At 37.0% G+C, this 20578-nt stretch overlaps 1 protein-coding gene across 1 annotated transcript in view; it reads left to right on the top strand.

Moving 5' to 3' along the window:
- Positions 1-20578, top strand: part of uba6 (ubiquitin like modifier activating enzyme 6) — a 53078-nt gene that overhangs the window by 15895 nt on the left and 16605 nt on the right. The window contains exons 10-19 of the mRNA XM_008113045.3: positions 2611-2714; positions 4168-4230; positions 6466-6542; positions 8000-8066; positions 10662-10805; positions 12683-12750; positions 15437-15515; positions 15973-16053; positions 16680-16757; positions 19581-19762. Of these exons, the coding sequence (XP_008111252.1) occupies positions 2611-2714; positions 4168-4230; positions 6466-6542; positions 8000-8066; positions 10662-10805; positions 12683-12750; positions 15437-15515; positions 15973-16053; positions 16680-16757; positions 19581-19762 (943 nt within the window). The remainder of the gene's footprint in view (positions 1-2610; positions 2715-4167; positions 4231-6465; positions 6543-7999; positions 8067-10661; positions 10806-12682; positions 12751-15436; positions 15516-15972; positions 16054-16679; positions 16758-19580; positions 19763-20578) is intronic.

A 20578-nucleotide genomic window follows, 5' to 3' on the forward strand; every position in this document is an offset into this window, starting at 1 on the left:
GGTTATTTGAAAAAGGGATTGCTTGTTTTGGGTGTTAGGTAATATAATTTAGTTAATTAGTAACAGTATTTATTAGAAAAAAGCCAGTCTTTGATTTCATTTGTTATGAATGCTTCCATTAGAAAATACATAATGAAGTGGTCAATCTAGCAGTTCAAAAACATACAAATGTGAGTAGATCAATAGGTACTACTCCGGCGGGAAGGTAACGGCGCTCCATGCAGTCATGCCGGCTACATGACCTTGGATGTGTCTATGGACAACGCTGGCTCTTCGGCTTAGAAATGGAGATGAGCACCAACCCCCAGAGTCGGTCACGACTGGACAACGTCAGGGGAAAACCTTTAACTTTACCTAATGAAGTGGGTGAAGCACAGTTCCCAGAATCGTGGGTCACTCTTCCCCAAACCAGGCCTGTATGAACAGTTGGCCATGTTGGGTCTGTCTGGCAAGTTTAGTCCAGATCCAACATTGCCTGAGTTCAGTGCTCTCTGGATGAGGGCGAACTACAGCTCCCAGAAACAAGGTCACTTCCCACAAACCCTTGCAGTATGATCAGTTGGTCATGGGGCTTCTCTGTGCCAAGTTTGGTTCTGTTCCATTGTCATTGGGGGTCACAGATGCAGAGTGAACTGCAATTTCCATCCTGTGGAGTCAATCCCCCCATCCCCTACAGCAGGTATGGGCCAGATGTGGCTCCTTGGGCTCTTTTCTCAGACCCTCCTCTCTCTTACCATCCTATCCTTCCTTCCTTCTCTCTTTTTTTCTGTCCTCCTTCCTTCCCTCCCTCCCTCCCTCCCTTTCCTCTCTCTTTCTCCCTCCTTCCCTTCCACCCTTTCTTCCCTCTTCCCTTCACTCTTTCTCCTTCTCTTTTCTTTCCTTTCTTTTTATCTTTCCTTCCTTCTCTCTTCCCTCCCTCCCTCCCTCCTCTTCCATCCTTCTCTTCCTCCCGTTCTTCTTGCCTTCTCTTTTTCCTTCCTCCTTTCCTCCAGGGGGATGTTAAACTGGGAGAAGAGAAGGTAGAGAGGGAACATGAGGAGGAAAACTGCTTTTCTGCTGGTCTAGAGACCAGAGCACAAGGGAGAAATGGGTTGAAAAAATTAGGAAGAACTTCCTGGAGAGTGGCATAGGCTGCCTGGGAGTATGGTGGATTCTCCTTCTCTGGAGGCTTTTCCGCAGAGGCTGTCTATTGGGAGTGCTTTGAGTGTGCCTTCCTACATGGCAGGGGGTTGGACTGAATGGCCCTTGTGGGTCTCTTCCAGCTCTAGGATTCTAGGATTCTATATCAGGAGTAAGCAATATGGGGTCTAATGTATACACTTTTTCTCTCCCGTCCACCATCTCATCCTGACCATGACCAACCCTTTTGGGATCCATACATTTCCTGTCTTTACTTCACCTTCTGTCTCCAAAAGAGAAGAGAAAGGGGAGGAAAAGGCAGTAAGATGACGTGGGGAGAACCCCCTCCCTCCCGGTCCACCCACCCCGCTCTGGCAGTCCTCAAGTTAGAAAGTTTGTCTAAGCCTGCCCTCCAGAATGTTCAGTTGCTGATAGTTGCAGATCAATTCCACTTTATTTTAAAATTCATGTTTTCCAAATCTTTTTGAATTTAAGTTTAATGCTGTTTTACTATCTTGTATATTTTGAGTACATGTATTAATCAATTTGTTTTCCTATAATATTTTTTATGTTTTATCTAGATAATTTGTGTTACAATCACATTATATAAGTTTATATATTACTAGCTGTGCCCGGCCACGCGTTGCTGTGGCAAAGTGGTGGTGGTATTGGTTAAAAATTGTTGTGTAATTTTTATTTGACGTTATTTGTATTTTTTAATTAATTTTATTGTAAGTTATCTTTTTATTTATTATATTTTATTATTTTCTTGTATTATTTTAGTTATTTTCTGTTATTATAGTATTTTATTGTATTAATCTTTTAGTGTTTTTAATTATTTTTAGTGTTTTTTATTGTTTTTTATTGGGTTGCTAGGAGACCAAATTGGAGGAGCTTAGCCTTCTAACTGGCAGCAATCTGTGGAAGAAGCCTAAGTGAGGCCTAAGTCTGCCTGTCCCCTAACTGAACCCTGGCTGTCCCTTGGCTGAGTTGGTTGCTAGGAGACCAAGTGGGCAGAGATTAGCCCTCTAAACTGGCAGCAATTGGATAAAAGCAATTATTCCTCTCCCTCTAATTAGGACTTTATTTTTCTATTCTTTTTGTTGTATCAACCTAGAGGCGTGGATGATGGGTTGTGTTGTCAAATTTCGAGGTTGGGGTTCCTGTAGTTTTGTTGTTTTGTTGGTCGCCGTGATGCCATCACTCTTTTATATATATAGATTATTTTTTCCTTCTCTGTGTGTATGTGTATACATATATATTTTAGAATGTATGTGTTTGGCAGAATATATTGTTTATAGTTTTACTTGTAACACGCTATATGCATTGATGGTGCTATATAAACAATAATACTAGTAATTGTAATAACAATACTGTTACTAATGTCAACTGCATTTGTAAATAACATCTAAAATGAAATTGTAGTCTGTCCATTTCATTTCCTTGGTCCACTAACCTTAAGATTTTTCCATTCTTGTTTTTCTGTCTTAGTGATATCACCTTATTCTTTTAGCATTGGAGATACTACAGATACAGACCCATACTTACATGGTGGCATAGCTATCCAAGTAAAGACACCTAAAATATTTCACTTTGTAAGTATTCTGCTGGAAGATAAGTATTAGCAATATTTGTATCTCTTTCCATACAGAGCTGAAAAGAAAATGAGAAAAGTATCTCCCCTTAACTGATAAAGACCAAAAAATAAATAAGGAACACACTAGCCATATATGCATAAATGTATAGACTAAACTTGGTGTGTGTGTGTATGTTTAATGCTGTTTTATAATCTTGTATATTTTGATTACATGTATTGGTCAGTTTGGTTTGCTATTGTATTATGTTTTATCTGGATAATTTGTTTTACAATTACAATGTATAGGTTTATATATTATTATTTTTTCATTCTCTGTGTGTATTTGTATTTTATTGCGCCATGTATATTGTTTCATTATGAGTGCTTTGTCAGAAGAAATTGAAACTGCCTTTCTTGCTATGATGTGAGGAAAACTTTTAAATATTTTTAATGCTACTACATTTTGTATAGCTTGGTGTTCTATCTAACAGTCCTGTGTGCAAACCAGGACTTTACCCCCACATGTTTCATTCTTGCCCATTTATTTAAAACAATTTTGTTCTGTGTTTTTTTCTTGTATGGTATTATTTAATTTTCACACACACACACAGCCTTTATTGGCATACAACAACTAAATTGGTATAAAACATTGGTATATACAACAAGAAGAAATCACAAATAAAAAGAAAACATACTTAAAAATTATTAATCTCAATGATAAAATTTGCGAAAGTCTCAAAAGAATGCATCAAATGCATTCCACTTTTTATATCTCCTATCCGAAAGAGCTGATGGCAACACATTACATCTTACAGTCGCCAAAGCTTTCCTCTTGGTGGGATTAATCAAAATATGAAGATATGCTGCCATGACTCCAAGCTTGCATGGAATTAATGATGTGGTAGGGGAACAAGTTGTCTTTGCTGCAAGAGTCAAATTATGTAAATCAAGATCCAAAAGTCTGCTCTTGACTGACTTTCAGGCTTCCATATTTGTGAGCATTAAGAGTGCTTCCAAAGACAGGCCAATTTCTTCAATTTTCCTGAGAATCAAAGAATACCATTCTGAAATAAAATGATAACAGAGAGGGAATATACCTATCGAGGTCTGCTTGAAAATGTATTATTTATTATATTATTTATTATATTTATTTATACCCCGCTTAATCTCCCCCAAAAGGGAGTCAGAGCAGCTAGTACATTGAAATATATTGTAATCAAGACTAGTTAATTGACATTTTGCTCCCAGTCAACTTTGAATTGTTGCAGAATCTGAGTTTTCCTTCTCACAATATTCTTAGCAGAATTTTTGATCTGTCCCAGGAAGACTGATGATGCCAGTCAGTATCAATCTTGGGCATGTTTTTTTGCAGTTTCAGCCTGTGAATGTTAATCCTAATATGACGTTGGATTGCTATTTTAGTGTGTCTGTTTTAAGAAAACCTGTGCAAATGGATTATCTTTCTCCTTTAGGAACAGCTGGGGAAGCAGTTGATCAACCCGAAATGTCTTGTTGCAGACTTCAGCAAACCTGAGGTTATTTGTCTTGTTTTAAAATGCATTTTATATCTTAAATTTTTAGTTCTAATGGTGTTGTGCATAAATTTTATTTTGGTTTTTTTTTTCCTCTTCAGTGGGGCCAACCTACTATATGTACTGACAAGGGCACATTTAGTGATTTCAGTTAGAACTATACCAGCCATTTTCAGCTGGATTTCTTCAGCTTAGGTTTAATATATATTTTTTCATAAAAACTGGTTGTATAAACATGTGTAAGAGAAGCTTGATTAGGACTGCACATAACTTGTTTAATTGGAATTTCTAACTTGGATTCAGAAAGTATAACTTTCCTCCGGTCACCAAAACTCTCAAGACGATATATAATAAAGTGTCTTTTAAAAATGGAAAACAATTTAAAATGGCAATTTTATTAATAATTTCTAATACTGAAGGCAGCTTGTATCGGTGCAGTTTGGGTTAGCTGCCAAACATTCATCAAGGATGGTGTCCTTTAAGTGGGAATTTCACAGTTAAGGTATTGGAAAGCCTTTCCTGGTGTTGGTGTGCTCACCAACATATTATCTTGTCATGTAGAGATATGCAAAAGGGCTTCTACTGAAGATATCTAAACAATTAGATATCTGTGAAGAGGCAGTCAGCCTGATATTCTTGCCCCAGACTATGTAGAACATTGTAGATCAATAGACCATCTTGAACCAAGCTCAGAAAGAAATTGGTCACTGATATTAGAAGGTCTAGGACCACCACCATTGGTTCCGAGACACATGCCAGACAAAACTCTTACTTTGGGCTATCTGTAATTTTGGAACCCTTTCCAAGGCAAAAGCATCTTGCAGAGTGATCTGATCGAGAGATAATGAAATCATGAATCACTGTGGCCCAGTCTGCCACAGTGGTGCAGCAGGCATATCATCCAAAAGTTGGGCAAAGGCATTCCTGGCCCCAGCCACTTGGCCTTCCAAGAGCAGTGTTGGGCCCAACAGCACCTGCAAGCTGCAAACCTGCCCCTTCAGAGGAAGTGCTGCCCCATCCAGTACAGGTTGTAATTTTAATCCATCCTTTTTTTTTTTTTTAGTTTTTGGATTGAGTATCAGATTGTCCACCCACATGCCCACTCTTACTACATCAAGACCAGGGTTTGCCACTAACCCTGACCTTTTTTTGATGTTACTATATCCTCCTTGGCATCATGCTGCTTGGCACTTATCTTATTTTTTAAATGAGGCAATTGACAATTCAGTAAACGTGACATTAATACAACATTGCAGTGTCATAATACACTTCATATTTAAGCCCAGATCAAAATTAAAAATTAAAAGAAGATAAAGGCAATTCGTATACAGTAGAGTCTCACTTATCCAACATAAACGGACTGGCAGAACGTTGGATAAGCGAATATGTTGGATAATAAGGAGGGATTAAGGAAAAGCCTATTACACATCAAATTAGGTTATGATTTTACAAATTAAGCACCAAAACATCATGCTTAACAACAAATTTGACAGAAAAAGTAGTTCAATACACAGTAATGCTATGTAGTAATTACTGTATTTACGAATTTAGCACCAAAATATCACGATGTATTGAAAACATTGACTACAAAAATGCGTTGGATAAGTGAGACTCTACTGTAGCTAGTTGAGTCTTTCTGCAGTTTGAGGGTGCTTAAAAACAGTTAGATAGAGGGAACGTCTCATGAACATGTTATTCAAACCTGAAATTACAATGTCCATCTCATGATTCTTAACCATTTCTTGTTGAATGCATTCGATTAAACATCACAGGTGGTTTGGAATCTACCAGTATGTGGTCTGGAATCTACCAATATGCCATCATTTGCTATTAGAAATGAGAAGCCATGAATTAGAAAATACTACCATTGCTCATTAGAATAGATTAAACTCCTGTGATACTTGCTATATGGAAAGGAAAGTTTATACATTTTCCAAGAACATATATTTAGTTTTTTTAAAAAATGCAAGAGTTTTGTAGCTTTTTCAAGAGTAACAGCTTTTTTGCCTCAAGCTTTTCTGGTTTATATCCCAGACATCTGCAGTTCGTACAATGAAGGAATTTGGCTGTAATCTGTGAAAGCAAATACCGCAATAATTCTGTTACATATTAAGTTGGTGTACGATTCTTTTGTTCTTAGATTATCCTGGCCACTGCTTGAAATATACTTGGCAGACAAGCGTATGCAGTTGCTGAGCATAATATATGCTGATATTCACTGTTTTCTTCCCTACATAGGCACCTCTACAGATTCACATTGCAATGCTGGCCTTGAATGAGTTTCAGGAGAATGTTGGTCGTATGCCAAACATTGGGTAATGCATCTCTGAAGAAAGCTGGATAAATGTTACAGTTTATGTGGGGGGATCCAAACAGTGACTACGGCTAGAGGTTGGAAAGACTGACAGCAAGAACAGTTAATATTGCTTACCAGAGACCCATTCACACAGCAGAATTATAGTGCTGTTATTCCACTCCAATTCTCATAAATCCATTCTGTGGGCTCCTGGGGTTTTCAGATTGCGGAGGCTCTAGCATTTTCTGGCTGAAACATTTAAATACCTTTTCTAAAGTTGCAATTCCAGTGGAATAATAGCACTATAATTCTGTCACGTGATCATTTCATAATCTGTGTTGCTAAATAGCTAGACTGCTCAAATCCTGTTTTCTTCAATGGGATGTAAGATGCCTGAATTTGTGCAGTGTTGTAAACCTGTTTTTTTATGTCTGTGACATGAAACAATAAGTCATTTGTGCAAATTACTGTATTTGATTTGTCAGTCATATAGAACGATGCATTTTTTTTCCACAAAAGAAACACATTCCACACTGAAGTGTGCAACTAGAATATCTGTGGGATACAAACTAAATCCACCCCTACCCCCACATCCCAGTTATCACTGTGTGCTAGAACCTTTGTCAAGACTACCAAGTGCATCATTGGCCAAAATAAACTGTGTTTTCCACAGTGTAGAGGGGATTTCACTTACATGAAAATAAATTAAAAAAAAAACCCTACCAGTTACTTCTAGTTTTGGCTTCCCCCACATCTTTATGAGAAGGTTATGGCAACCAAATAAAGACCAACTGCTGCACTTTGGATGTTTTTTTGCAGCAAATGGAGCAATTTTAAACATTTTTATGAAAAAAAATCAGGAATCGGGCTACATTTTCCTACCCTTACTATAGTGCCCCACAAAAGTGTGAAATGAGACCCATGTGTCCCATATTGTTTGTTTATGTTTGTTTATGTGTGTGCTGCCTTTGGGCTTTACAGAGGCAACATTTTGAAATAATCTCTCAAGAATGATCAATGCTGCTACTCTCATGAGTGAACCAATTTTTTCCCCTTAACAATTTTGGGAGAAGCATGACCAGTGCTGCTGAACTACCTTTGTTATTATAGTTGACAAAAAAAATTCCAGTCTTGCTTGTTGCAAAAGAGATTATTTGATTGTCAACCTTGTGAATGATTGCAGGGTGTCTTGTTCATAGCACTTCATTTATGCTGGTTGTTAAATCACAGAGCCCACCATCTTGCCAGTTAGGGCTTCAAAATGAAGCTAGCAGTGGTTTTTCATACACATAAACTGGCCTCTGTGTTCATTTGATGTCATCAGTCCACTGATAGTGACTATTGGAAAACCATTGCTTTTCTCTGAGATAAATTTTTAACAGACCTGATGTAGATTTATATATTAGTACTGTATTGATATGTGCATTCAGTTGAATAGCAGTAATTATTGCTAAAGATTTTTGTTTTTGGTTCTAGGTGTCTTCAGGATGCAGCAGAGATGGTGAAGATAGCATTGTCTTTAAGCAAAACACTGGAAGGCAAAGTGAGTAGCTGTTTCAACTACTATATTTAGTGTTGAGTACAGTAATGCCTATATTGTAATGCACTGTGATTAAATCTATAACCAAGTATCATGTTAGAATCTTCCTTTTTATCCCCCCTTTGCTGTATAGTGGCAATGCTTGCTTGCATATTCTAGGATTGTACCTTTCTCCTGTTCTTTGTATACACTGTGCCTTGTGTAATGCGTAGCTTTCACACAAATAAGGGGAAACGTCATTAAGATTGCTGCGCCTTTGGATAACCGAGCCCATAGCTATAGTAGTTGCACAGGCCACCTCTTTGACTTGAAACACTGCACTTTATTCCTCTGCCCCAAAGCATCTTAGAATATCACATTGCATTTTAGTTCTAGTGGTCCCTCCAGGCCATCCTCTCCTCCATCCCAGTGGTCTTTTTTTTTTTCTTCCTCTTTCTTTGCAGATTCATGTTATTTGAGTGATTATATTCCTTTTGCTTATGTGATTGTTTTAGTCAATTGTTATGTTTTGTTTTTGTTTCTAATTCTTATAGCGTTTTATAGTGTTTTCAGTGTTTTATTGTACAATGTTTTATGCTGATTTTATATTGGAAACCGCCCTGAGTCCCTTTCGGGAGAGAGGGCGGTATACAAATAAACTTTTACTTACTTACTTACTTACTTCGTAGATATCCTTTTATCTTAGGTATCTGCTCAAAACCATTAAATACTAATGAGTATTAAAAAAAGAAGAAGCATAGCTTATGCCTTTTAAATTACTGTTTTTCACATTGCTATCAAGATGAGACTACCCGAGTGCCATGGTGAGATTTGAGGAGCACTTTGGAAGGGTAGAAAAGCTATATTCCAGTGAGGAGAAAGTGAATATATGCAAACTATAGTATAGATTCTCTGATGTTTTTCTTTAAGTTTATTTTTATTTTCTTCAGTAATTGTACTAACACCTCTGTTGTAGATACTCAGGCAAATAGCAGTGTCTTTTGCTGAAAACTGTTGGAAATAGGTGCTTCCATTTGGAAGTATGTTCATGAAGCTATTTGGATTTTTCTTTGTGGGCTGTGAATGCACACATATGGAGTTAATGCACACATATGGAGATTCTGTTTGCACCTATCTGGTGTCAATTTGCCATATGTCCCACCTGCCTGGACTTTAGCTTGCCAGTCTCCATATGTCACGAAGAAAAAGGCCAGATTGCTCACCTTCTGTAATCATGTTTCTTCGAGTGGTACTCTATGAATCCAAACAAACCCACCCTCACCCTCTTATGCAAAACTCCCCCTTTCTTTCTGCCTCTGCAGCGAAGAAACTGGGGAGCACCCTTTTTATGCCCTGGGAGGAGTGGGTGAGTTTACCACCAAAGTTTAAAAGATTCAGCTTGAGAAGCTTTTCGTTAGAGCCTGCGCAGGCGCAAAAACTCCATATATGTGAGTTCACAGAGTGCCACTCGAAGAAACATGGTTACAGGTGAGCTACCTGACCTTATATAGGCTACTGTTCTATTCAGAATGTATCTCTGTTTGAACTCATGATGTAAGTTTACTCAAAATGCCTCTCTATTGATATGTCTTCCTTTCAGGTCTTAACATTTCAGTTAATAATGACTATAACTTAATTGAGAGGCTAGGCTAGAACATTGAATGTGAAGGAGAAAGACAAAGGATGACCATAAGGTAGAACAATGCAGAAGAAAAATTATTCTCAACTAGGAAAAAACAATTAGAAGCTGTAGCATTATTAAGCTTAGGAAATTCAAGGAAAAGCAAATTAAAATTAGGGATATTCTGTCCTTACCATTGTCTAACTGGTACTTTCTATGAATAGCAATACAAATCTGAAATGTGAAGGAAATGTTCAACACAAATCGATTTCATGTGTTACTTGCTTAATAGTTTCCTGTTGTGGCTTAATAACTGTGTTTGTTCCAGTATCCTCCTACAATTTACTATATTTTGCTGTATTTTGTTGCAGATCGAATATTGTAAATAGTAACATATATGTTTGCTCAGGTTGAATACTGACATTTCTAAACGGAACACTGTTTTCAATCTAGTACTATATCCTCTACTTTACTTTTTTACTTTCAGGGTTTACCTTACAACAATATCAAAACAAAATCCAAAAGCAGGTACTTTTGGGGGCATAAAATACACAAAAGATAGATAATAAAATGTCAACTTTGTTAGCATTATCATTGCTAATTGGGTTGATATTTTATTGCCTGTCTTTTATTGCTCATTTTAGACCTGTGATTCCTCTACCACTTTTTTTTTTGTTTCTTTATTTTCTCCACTTTCTCTTCACGGTGGACTGTGAAGAGACGCACTGATAGTCCTTGTCAAAGATCTGAACCTCTCACTAGCAGAAGGTCTTCCAAATTAGGAAGAAGCTTGTATGTAGCTCTAGTGTTGTAAGGTTGCCATCTTTGTACACAAAAAGCGAAGCCATCAGTTGAATTTGGATGGATAATGAATTCTTACTCCATGTGTGTTCTGCTGCTCTTTTATGTGCTCTTTTATGATGTAACCAATTAAAAGTTTGAATATTTTAACTTACATCAATTTCTAGATGTGGTAATTATTTCATTCTACATTGTAGCCTCAAGTTAATGAAGACATGGTGAAATGGCTGTCAAAGATGGCTCAAGGATCTTTAGCATGTCTCACGGCAGCACTTGGTGGCGTTGCCAGCCAGGAAGTCCTGAAAGCTGTAACGGGAAAGTTTTCTCCCCTGCAACAGTGGGTCAGTTTTCCTTATTACATAAGAAATTACATTAGATGTGAATAATTGGTGAGCAAAGGATTATGTACAGATCTCCTTGATGTTTTGGGAGACTGGTGATTTTTGTTTTGTCCTTCTATATTTCATTTCTTCCCCTTTGAGCATATAGGACTTCATTATTGTTAAGTGAATCAAGGCCAATTTCCACTGGCCAATCATACCTTGACAGACTTCTAATATTGAAATTGTCAGCTTCCAATCCTGGTTTGGAGGGCTTGTTAAGGTCTTAGTTTATTTTCTTGGATGAAATCGGAAGGTATTAATGAATCAAAATTAGTCATGTTGATTAAATCACTTTTGTAAAAGCCCTATTCACAAGGAGAGTGGGTCCTATGTAAGCCCAACTCCTTCAAACCAGAAATGGGTTATTTCTCTGAAGGAAGGTGCCAAAGCTACTTATAAGAGAGCTGTTCTTCTGTTGGAACAGTTCTTACCTTATGTTTAGACAGAAATTGTTTTCATATAATTTGAATCAATATGTTTCTTCTTTATGGCAGCCTTTATGGCACCCATGTTTAAGGAGCTCCATTGGCTGCTGTTTATTTTCCGAGCCCAATTCAAGGTGCAGGTGATCACCTACAAAGCCCTAAACGGTTTGGGACCCACCTACCTTCGTGACTGCATTTCCCCATATGAACCTGCATGGTCTCTTCGCTCGTCGGGGGAGGCCCTCCTCTCAATCCCACCACCTTCGCAATCGCGGTTGGTGGGACGAGGGAGAGGGCCTTCGCCGCCGTTGCCCCCCGGCTCTGGAACTCTCTCCCCAGGGAGATCAGGCAGGCCCCTACCCTCCTTACTTTTCAGAAGAGCCTGAAAACCTGGCTCTACCAACAGGCCTTTGGCAACTGATCTCCATAGTAAAGGATCAACCTGTTGCCTATTTTATCTTTATTGGTCTCCAATTTTTTTAGCCGGCAATAGTCCCTTGTTGTACGCCTTCCCCAGCACTTTAATGGGAACAATAGCTCTGGTATCTACCTCTCCCTGATGGTACTGACACTACTTGTACTTTTGGCCCAGTTCTTTTTGGAGCCAACCCAGGATTTTATCAGTATATTTATGGTATGTGACCTCATTTGTTTTATGATTTGTTTTATTGTTGATTGACTTGTTTTATTGCTATGTTTTTATATTGTCTGATGTCTGGGCTTGGCCCCATGTAAGCCGCCCCGAGTCCCTTCTGGGAGATGGGGCAGGGGTATAAAAATAAAATAATAATTATTATGATTATTATTGTTTGGAGGGCGGTCAACCCACCTCTGAATCTTAGGAACATACCCAGGTTCCTAAGCTATTTCTTGGTTTGCAGTCCTTTTACCATCTTGATTGATCTTCATGATATGTTTCTTGGAGATAATATATTTCTCTCAAATACTTTTGTGTCTGAAGTGAGAGGTGTACATATTGATGGAGCTAATTTTCAAATCATATGTTTAGAGTTGCTGCTGCTGCTGTAGTCTGTTATACATTATTAGTTTTCTTGTAGTTGCAAGCATGCCAGAAAGTCTTAAAATAGACAAGAGTCGATCAGGTGCAAGATGGAAGTTGTGGATGGAGATAATAATTTTCTGGACTTTCAAATATGCTTTCCCATTAACACTTCAGAAAAATCATGAGTTGTGTCCCTACGTTGTCGTGCAGTAAACTTTAGGGTGAGAGGATTAATAAATACGACAATCCCATTTTTGCAATCTGAAATGTTATATGCAGAATGCTATCATCCCACTCTACTGTCTTATTGTAATATTTTTTCAAATTATCTGTTAATATATAGATGCTTATTATGAGTGGTTTTTTTGTAAATATGATAGATGGTGAATTTATTTGTTTCCTTCTAGCTTTACATTGATGCATTAGAATTCGTCCCATGTCTCGAAAAAGCTAATGGTGAAGAATTTCTTCCAAGGTAAATATTTTAAAAAGCACAAGACCACTACTTGTGTTCTTACAATTCTTGACTTTCTTTTATTTACTTCAGTTATATCCTATCCTTTTTTCAAAGACCTCAGTGTAACATATATGGGTTTTTCCTTGATCCTCACACCAGCCACATGTAGTTGGTTCCCTTGGGAAATAATGGCTGTGTACTGAATTATGAATTTTTGTTTACAGATGATATGTTAAATTGTGTGTATTTGTTTTGCAAGGCTAAGTATTATAGTTATTGCATGAAGGGGGTAGCCATCTCAGCGTTCTGAAGCTGGTTGCCATGGAGATGTAGGCGGAGCCAACTGCCATTTAGCAGGAGAGAGAGCAGAATTTGAAAAGAAATTCAGTCTGTGGTCAGAGAACCACAGGGAAGGCTGGTTTTACAGTCTGTGATCTGAGAGTCACAGGGAAGAGACTGGTTCCAGGTTAGGGAAACAGGGGAAGCTCAGATCTCTAGTTGTCTCATATTAAGCAAGTCAAGTGACTTGTTTGGGTTTATTGTTAGAATCTGAGTAGTAAAAGGAAGCAATTCCAGCTAGCTCAGAAGTGTTCAGTTAATAGCATCAGTTGAAGGAATAGGAAAAGGTTTAAACTGCTCAAGGAAAGGATAAAGTCTTTTGAAAGTGGATTCATCATACGTTATCGCAACTGTTGAAGAAAGTGTACCTCTAAGTGAGAAGTAACCTTGAAACCACTAAGCTCTGTGCCTGAATAAACTTGTTATTGTTCTTTCAACATCCAAGCCTCTGTCGCATATATATTCTAAACCAAGTTACTCTACCATCTAAAGTGAAGAAGAAGAAAGAAAAAAAAGTAAAAGGTCTCCTCCCTGAGTCTTTGGTGGTCACGCATTGCTGAAATTGGAGGCACCTCCTTGCCAGTTGTTGCCGCCACGTTACAAATTGGTGGCAGTGGGTGAATAAAAAGATTCCCCCTGCCTGAAAGAGCTTTAGTCATTCTTAGTCCTTTACAAATTGGTGGCAGTCGTTATAAATTCTTCGCAGCTGGCTTCTGCTTCACAGCTGAATGGGCATTTGTATGCAGCTTCCTTGCATCTCAGTCCAGTACTTAATGATTATATAATTCACTCTATCCAGTGATGTGTTTTTAAAAAATGTTATTTTAAATGTAGTTAAAATGTTAATAATGTAACAAACATGAAGAAATACAGTGTTAAGAAATTCCAGTTTATATTACATAGTTGACCCCGAATTCTTTTGGAAATGACTTTGGAAATGAATTACGATCCTGTTGGAGGAGTGAATTTTGATAAATTATTAACAAACGCAGGTTGAGTCCTTTATCTGAAATGCTTGTGACCAGAAGAGTCTTGGATTTCAGGTTGTTTTGGATTTTGGAATCCTTATTTATTTATTTATTTATTTATTTATTTATTTGCTACATTTATATGCCGCCCTTCTCACCCCGAAGGGGACTCAGAGCGGCTTACAAATTAAATTTACATACAATATTATATTAGTATAGTACAATACTGGTAACAAATTACTATATTGTACTGTATCAACATATTGTAATATTATTAGTAATATTACATGTAAAATATGATATATAATTAATATTATTATATTGTATTATTAATATTATATCGTATTACAATATAATATTATGAATATTATATGTATATACAATATGTTATAATTATTACATATTATTGTAAATTATATTGTATATATATATTTATATATAAACACACACACATATATATGTGTGTGTGTGTGTGTATATATATATATATATACACACATACATATATATACATATATATAAAACTAGCATAGCATGTTATTGCGGATAGGGGCCTCCAGCTGATGCAAAGAGACAAGATGGAAGTCTCTTCATGGCCCCCTCTTAGCTCTGGCACCCGAGCGTCAGTTGGAGATGGTGGGAGAGGCCTCAGGTGATGCAAAGAGACAAGATGGAAGTCTCTTCATGGCCCCCTTATATTTGCATATACACATACTTATGTACTTACATACTTATACAAATACTTATATACTTACATACTTATATACACATACTTATATATCCTTATATTTGCATATACACATACAATGAGATAACTTGAAAATGAAACCCCAGTCTAAACACAAAGTTCGCTTATATTTCATATGCACCCTATACACATATCCTGAATATAAATTTATACACAATATTTTTAGTGATTTTGTCCATGAAAAAGTTGGTGTATATTGAACCATCAGAAAGCAAAGGTGTCATCTTTCTCATATCATACATCCACCAAATGGCAGAAAGACAGTTGTGCAGAAGGAATAATTTTCCCTGTTGTCTTCCTCAGCACAGGTATATTTTTAGAAACTGTCTAAACTTCAGGGACAGTTTAGACAGTTTAACTGCAGGTGCTTTGAATACGATTTTCCTGCTTTTTGGCAGGGGGTTGGACTGGAAGGCCCACAAGGTCTCTTCCAGCTCTATGATTCTATGACAGGAACTAGATGTAAAACTAATGGCACTTACAGTGGACCATCTGCATTGCATGTGGTCTGCTTGTTTATATGTGTCTTGATATTAAAATATTTGAGTACACAACGGTAAGTAATTATGGAAAAAAATCCTTCTCCCTTCTTGTTTTCTTTTTTTTCCTGTCCATCATTGTCATCACAAATAATTTTTTTCTGCATCAGGGGAGATAGATATGATGCCTTGAGAGCCTGCATTGGAGACTCCTTGTGCCAGAAGTTGCAAAATTTGAATGTGTTCTTAGTAAGTATGCCTTTTAGTATGAGCCTTACATCATAGTTTTCTAAATGTCAGAACAGTGAGAGCTAAATGAACTCCTTTGCGTGTTCTCCTGTACTCCATTTTACTTTGTCTGAAATGCTTCTAACTGTAGTTTTAAAAGATGCAGAATAGTTAAAGGTGGACTCACCTTGTATTAGTATGAATCAGTATGTTATATAATTTTATATGCATTTGAATGCAGGACTTGGCTTCACATGCTGGAGAGAGTTATTGTTTGCCATTTAAATTAGTTTTGCTCATTTACTAAACATGTGAAAAGCTGTCTAAAATTTTTATCTTGTAGATTTAACATGTTGGTATTCTATGTGGCCCTATGATATATACATTTTAATATAATTTTTGGTGTGTTCTAATATTGAGAGGGAGTTTCGCTTAAAAACGTTTTGAAATGTGAAAAGTGTTTCTTTTGCTTTTATAGGTTGGTTGTGGTGCAATTGGTTGTGAAATGTTGAAAAACTTTGCACTTCTTGGTGTGGGCACTGGCCAAGAAAGGGGCATGGTAGGTTTTATATTTTATCCTGGTTTCAAATCTTCTTGTATCCTACTTTGAGCCACGTCATCATCATCATCCCTAGTTGTCTTTGTTTTTTCCCCTCCTATGAAGTTTACAAAGCAGATCAGCTCTGCCTTGGATGTAATAGAACTTAATGGCGAAATTCTGTTCTGCTCATCACAAAACTGAATATTTTTTGAGAAGTACACTTTTTGGATTATATTAATTTGTATTTCCTTTTGAGATTCTTATTTTTGCACACCTTTAGTAACCAAGGTATCTTGGGCTGTGTGTTTACCAAAGAGTTGAGCTACTGCAGGAATTTTTGCAAATTGTGTGCATCAGTTGGTCAGATCATTTTATATGTGCCGAAGTGCATGACATTGCATGAATACATTCACTAGAAAAATAAATTGGAAAAATATGAATTACATTCTGGACAAGAAGATTATTGATTATATGTTTACTTGCACAGATAAGTCTTCTGGAAATACTCCATCTTGTAAGATTCGTGTATGGCTAGTGAGGCTGTGGATTTTCAGGACTGATTCTTATTATGAAAGCTTCCATAGGTTTGATAATATTAAATATGCCTTCTAACTATAGCTTTCTATTTCTCTAACTTACTATAGGTCACAATTACAGATCCAGATTTAATAGAAAAATCCAACTTAAATAGGCAGTTCCTTTTTCGTCCACATCATATACAGGTATGTTGAAGCCATAAAGACAGACAGTAATTTTGGGATTTTAAAGAACATATCAAGTATAATTGTGAAAAACGGTTATTTTAATGATACTGGAAATGTGGGCCTCTGTATAAATTAATTTCATGAAGTTAATCATGTATTCTTCAACAAAAAGAAGAAATTATTAACTTTAAATCCACATCTATAACTGTCTAGTAGTGCACAAGAATCAGAACTTGAACATTCTTGGTACAGTGTTAGGCATCATCAGTTAAAAGGGTAAAGAATCATGTATTCTTCAACAAAAAGAAGAAATTATTAACTTTAAATCCACATCTATAACTGTCTAGTAGTGCACAAGAATCAGAACTTGAACATTCTTGGTACAGTGTTAGGCATCATCAGTTAAAAGGGTAAAGGATCTTGGGTAACATGTACAGGAAAAACCACTTCCTGAAAGAGATACCACACAGTTGGTGTTTAGTTGTAGTAATTACCAGCACCATAATGGTTTACATCTTGTTTTTTCGGTCTCTAAAATAGATTATCAAGACAGCTATTGACCATATTAAGAATAAAGTTATATTAGAATATCAGTAAAATAAGCATCAAAACAGGGATACCTAAAGCATAAAACAATACCTGCAGTGTTAGTTTATGGATTGCTCAATCCAAATGTTCACTTAAACATCAGCCTTATTCTGCAAATAAAGTGAGAGTATGAGTTGTTTGTGTGTGTGTGTGTCTTAAATGTTCTATGTTTCTATTATAATGAACCACAATTGAAAATAATGTTCACTAAAATACCAAATGTTAGTTTTTAGAAAAAAATATAAACAGTACAGTAGAGTCTCACTTATCCAACATAAACGGGCCGGCAGCATGTTGGATAAGCGAATATGTTGGATAATAAGGAGGCATTAAGGAAAAGCCTATTAAACATCAAATTAGGTTATGATTTTACAAATGAAGCACCAAAACATCATGTTAGACAACAAATTTGCCAGAAAAAGTAGTTCAATACACAGTAATGCTATGTAATAATTACTGTATTTATGAATTTAGCACCAAAATATCACGATATATTGAAAACGTTGACTACAAAAATGTGTTCGATAATCCAGAACGTTGGATAAGCGAGTGTTGGATAAGTGAGACTCTACTGTATTTGGAATGTATCTTTTACATTTAAAATCTCAAAACCAAAAAAGGAAAATCAGGGACAAAAAATTATTCCAAAAAACTGAAATTCCAGCTGTGAAACCTACTAGCTTGGGGAGATACTACACCTTTACTGTTTATAGATGAGCAAGTTACAAACCTCTAAATTAGAGAAAATCACACCTGTTTTTAAAGGCAGCTCCACACTTTTCCACACCGTCATGGATAGCAGAAAACAATTCCACCATATGTTCATTAATCAATCTGAACAAGCAAAATGCTGTGTTAGAATCATAGAATCATAGAATAGTAGAGTTGGAAGAGACCACATGGGCCATCTAGTCCAACCCCCTGCTAAGAAGCAGGAAATCGCATTCAAAGCACCCCCGAAACCATATAGTAGGCCATAATGTTTACTATCAGCATATGGATGACCTGACACCCCAAATCTCTCTACTGCTTCTTGTAGCAGTTAATAAAGTCTGACAGAACACCATAAACCAAAAATGGTGGAGATGTATTGTAATCCACAGCAATCCATTCTAGGAATGAGCAGAACCACTGTAAAATGCCCGAAAGACTCAGCCAAATCATCCATATGAATATCCTGGTTAGTAGCATTTAAAGCGATAGAAGTGGCAGGTATATAAAGTCCCTCCACGTTTGTGGTTTTGACATTTGTGGATTTGATTAGTCACGGATTTGATTTAAAATGTTCTTTCTTGGGATCTCTAGGTCCTCTACTGTGATTCTGGTCAACTTTCTCCAGTAATGTTGGAGGACCTAGAGATTTCTGGAAAGAACGCCTCTCAAGGGATCTCTAGGTTCTCTAGTTTGATTCTGAGGTCATTTTCCAGCTAATGTTGACCATAAAGTCAGGATGGATGACCTAGACATTCTTAGAAAATTGTTCTATTAGGCAAAAACTTCGCATTTTTAAAATTGTGTTTATTCATTTTTGGGGGGTCCTGTACCCTAATCCCAGTGAATGTTGAGGAACGATGTGTTTTCTTCTGCATATACTCTGGTATAACTTGAAAACAAACTAAATTGATTTGTAATATTGCACAGTACTTTTTCAGTAATTGCTAAACTATCTAGCAACAAAAGAATGTATTTAAAAATGAGTTGCACCAAAGGCATAAGGGAGCCTGATCAATTAAATTTCAATATACTTTTATTTGCTCTCAAGTTGGTGTTGAGCCATGGAAACCTCAGGAATGAGAAACCCTTAAAAGTCCCAATCATCAGCTGTCCTGCAGAGGCTCTATGAACTCAGTGCTGTGGTTTGCTTTATAGAATCTATAATGTAGTCTTCCTCTTTTTCTGTTGCCTTCAACTTTGCTTAAGCATTACAGTTTTTTGTAATATGGTACTATGTTAATACAGTAATATGATCATTATCATTTTATAATGTAATAGAATTGATACACACTTATAAAAAAAGCTGCTATTTCAGTGGAAATTACATACTTCTCCTGGGAATAAAGGGCCTACCATTGTATGACGAAATGCTTTGTGCCCTTTCTCTGCTCAAGAGTCAAGTTTGTTCCTTATTTTATTAAATAGTTGTTACCTTTAAGTATGGTTCTTTGGCTCAGTAAGATTACTCTTCCTGATATATTAGTTTCTTGAATCCAACATGAAAAAATAACCTCACTTAAAATATTTTAATTTGATTAGAAGCCCAAAAGTTACACGGCTGCAGCTGCAACCCTTAACATCAACCCTCAGATGAAGATAGATTCGTATCTTAACAAAGTGTGTCCTGCTACTGAAAATATATACAATGATGATTTCTACACCAAGCAAGATGTTGTTGTAACTGCTCTAGACAATGTGGAAGCAAGAAGATACATTGACAGGTAAGTGTGTGTTTCATCTATATATTTTCTCTTGTCTCTCCATAGTAGTTTCATCTTTCTGTTCTTGCCATTTATGATTTATTTATTTCGTGTCAAAAGCATTATACATTTCAAATAATGGAAATAGAAATAAAATTTAAAAAAAGAAAAAAAAGAAATCACAAGCAACTAAATAGTTTTGGACCAAAAGCGGGCGACAGCAACCGCATTGTCTGTAGCTTTAAACAACTCCTCCGTACATGAGGCAGGGCATTGTGGGCAAGCATACATATGCTGAGTTGTTTGTTCAGCTCCACAGTCACACAAGGTGGAGGATTCCTCCAGGTAGTGCCACCTTGCCAAGTTGTCTTTTGATCTGCCCACTCCGCTTCTGAGTCTGTTCAGGGACTTCCAAGTTGCCCATTCTTGGTTTGCCCCTGGAGGAAGACCCTCTTGGGGGGCCATCCAGTTTGAATTGCCAGGTTTAGCTGCCCAGAGAGACACCCTTGCTGCTGCTGGAGGAACATCAAGAGGAGTGGTGGTTCTCATGAAGCCCTTCCTTGATTTGAGTCTGGTGGGAGGAGGCTGATAGTCATGCAGTGGGTGGCTTTCACAATGTTCGACCTTTTTTCTCTCACCATTAGCAGCAACTTCCCGTTGCACGTCAGGAGGGGCAATGCCAGCTAACTTGTAGAATTTATCAACAAGTGTAGGTTTAAGGCATCCCGTGATGATTCTGCATGTTTCATTCAGTGCTATGTCCACCTGCTTTGCATGGGCAGACTTGTGCCAAACAGGACAGGCATACTCTGCAGTTGAGAAAGACAAGGCCAGGGC

This window comes from Anolis carolinensis, chromosome 6 (genome assembly GCF_035594765.1).
Source record: "Anolis carolinensis isolate JA03-04 chromosome 6, rAnoCar3.1.pri, whole genome shotgun sequence".
Lineage (NCBI taxonomy): Eukaryota > Metazoa > Chordata > Lepidosauria > Squamata > Dactyloidae > Anolis > Anolis carolinensis.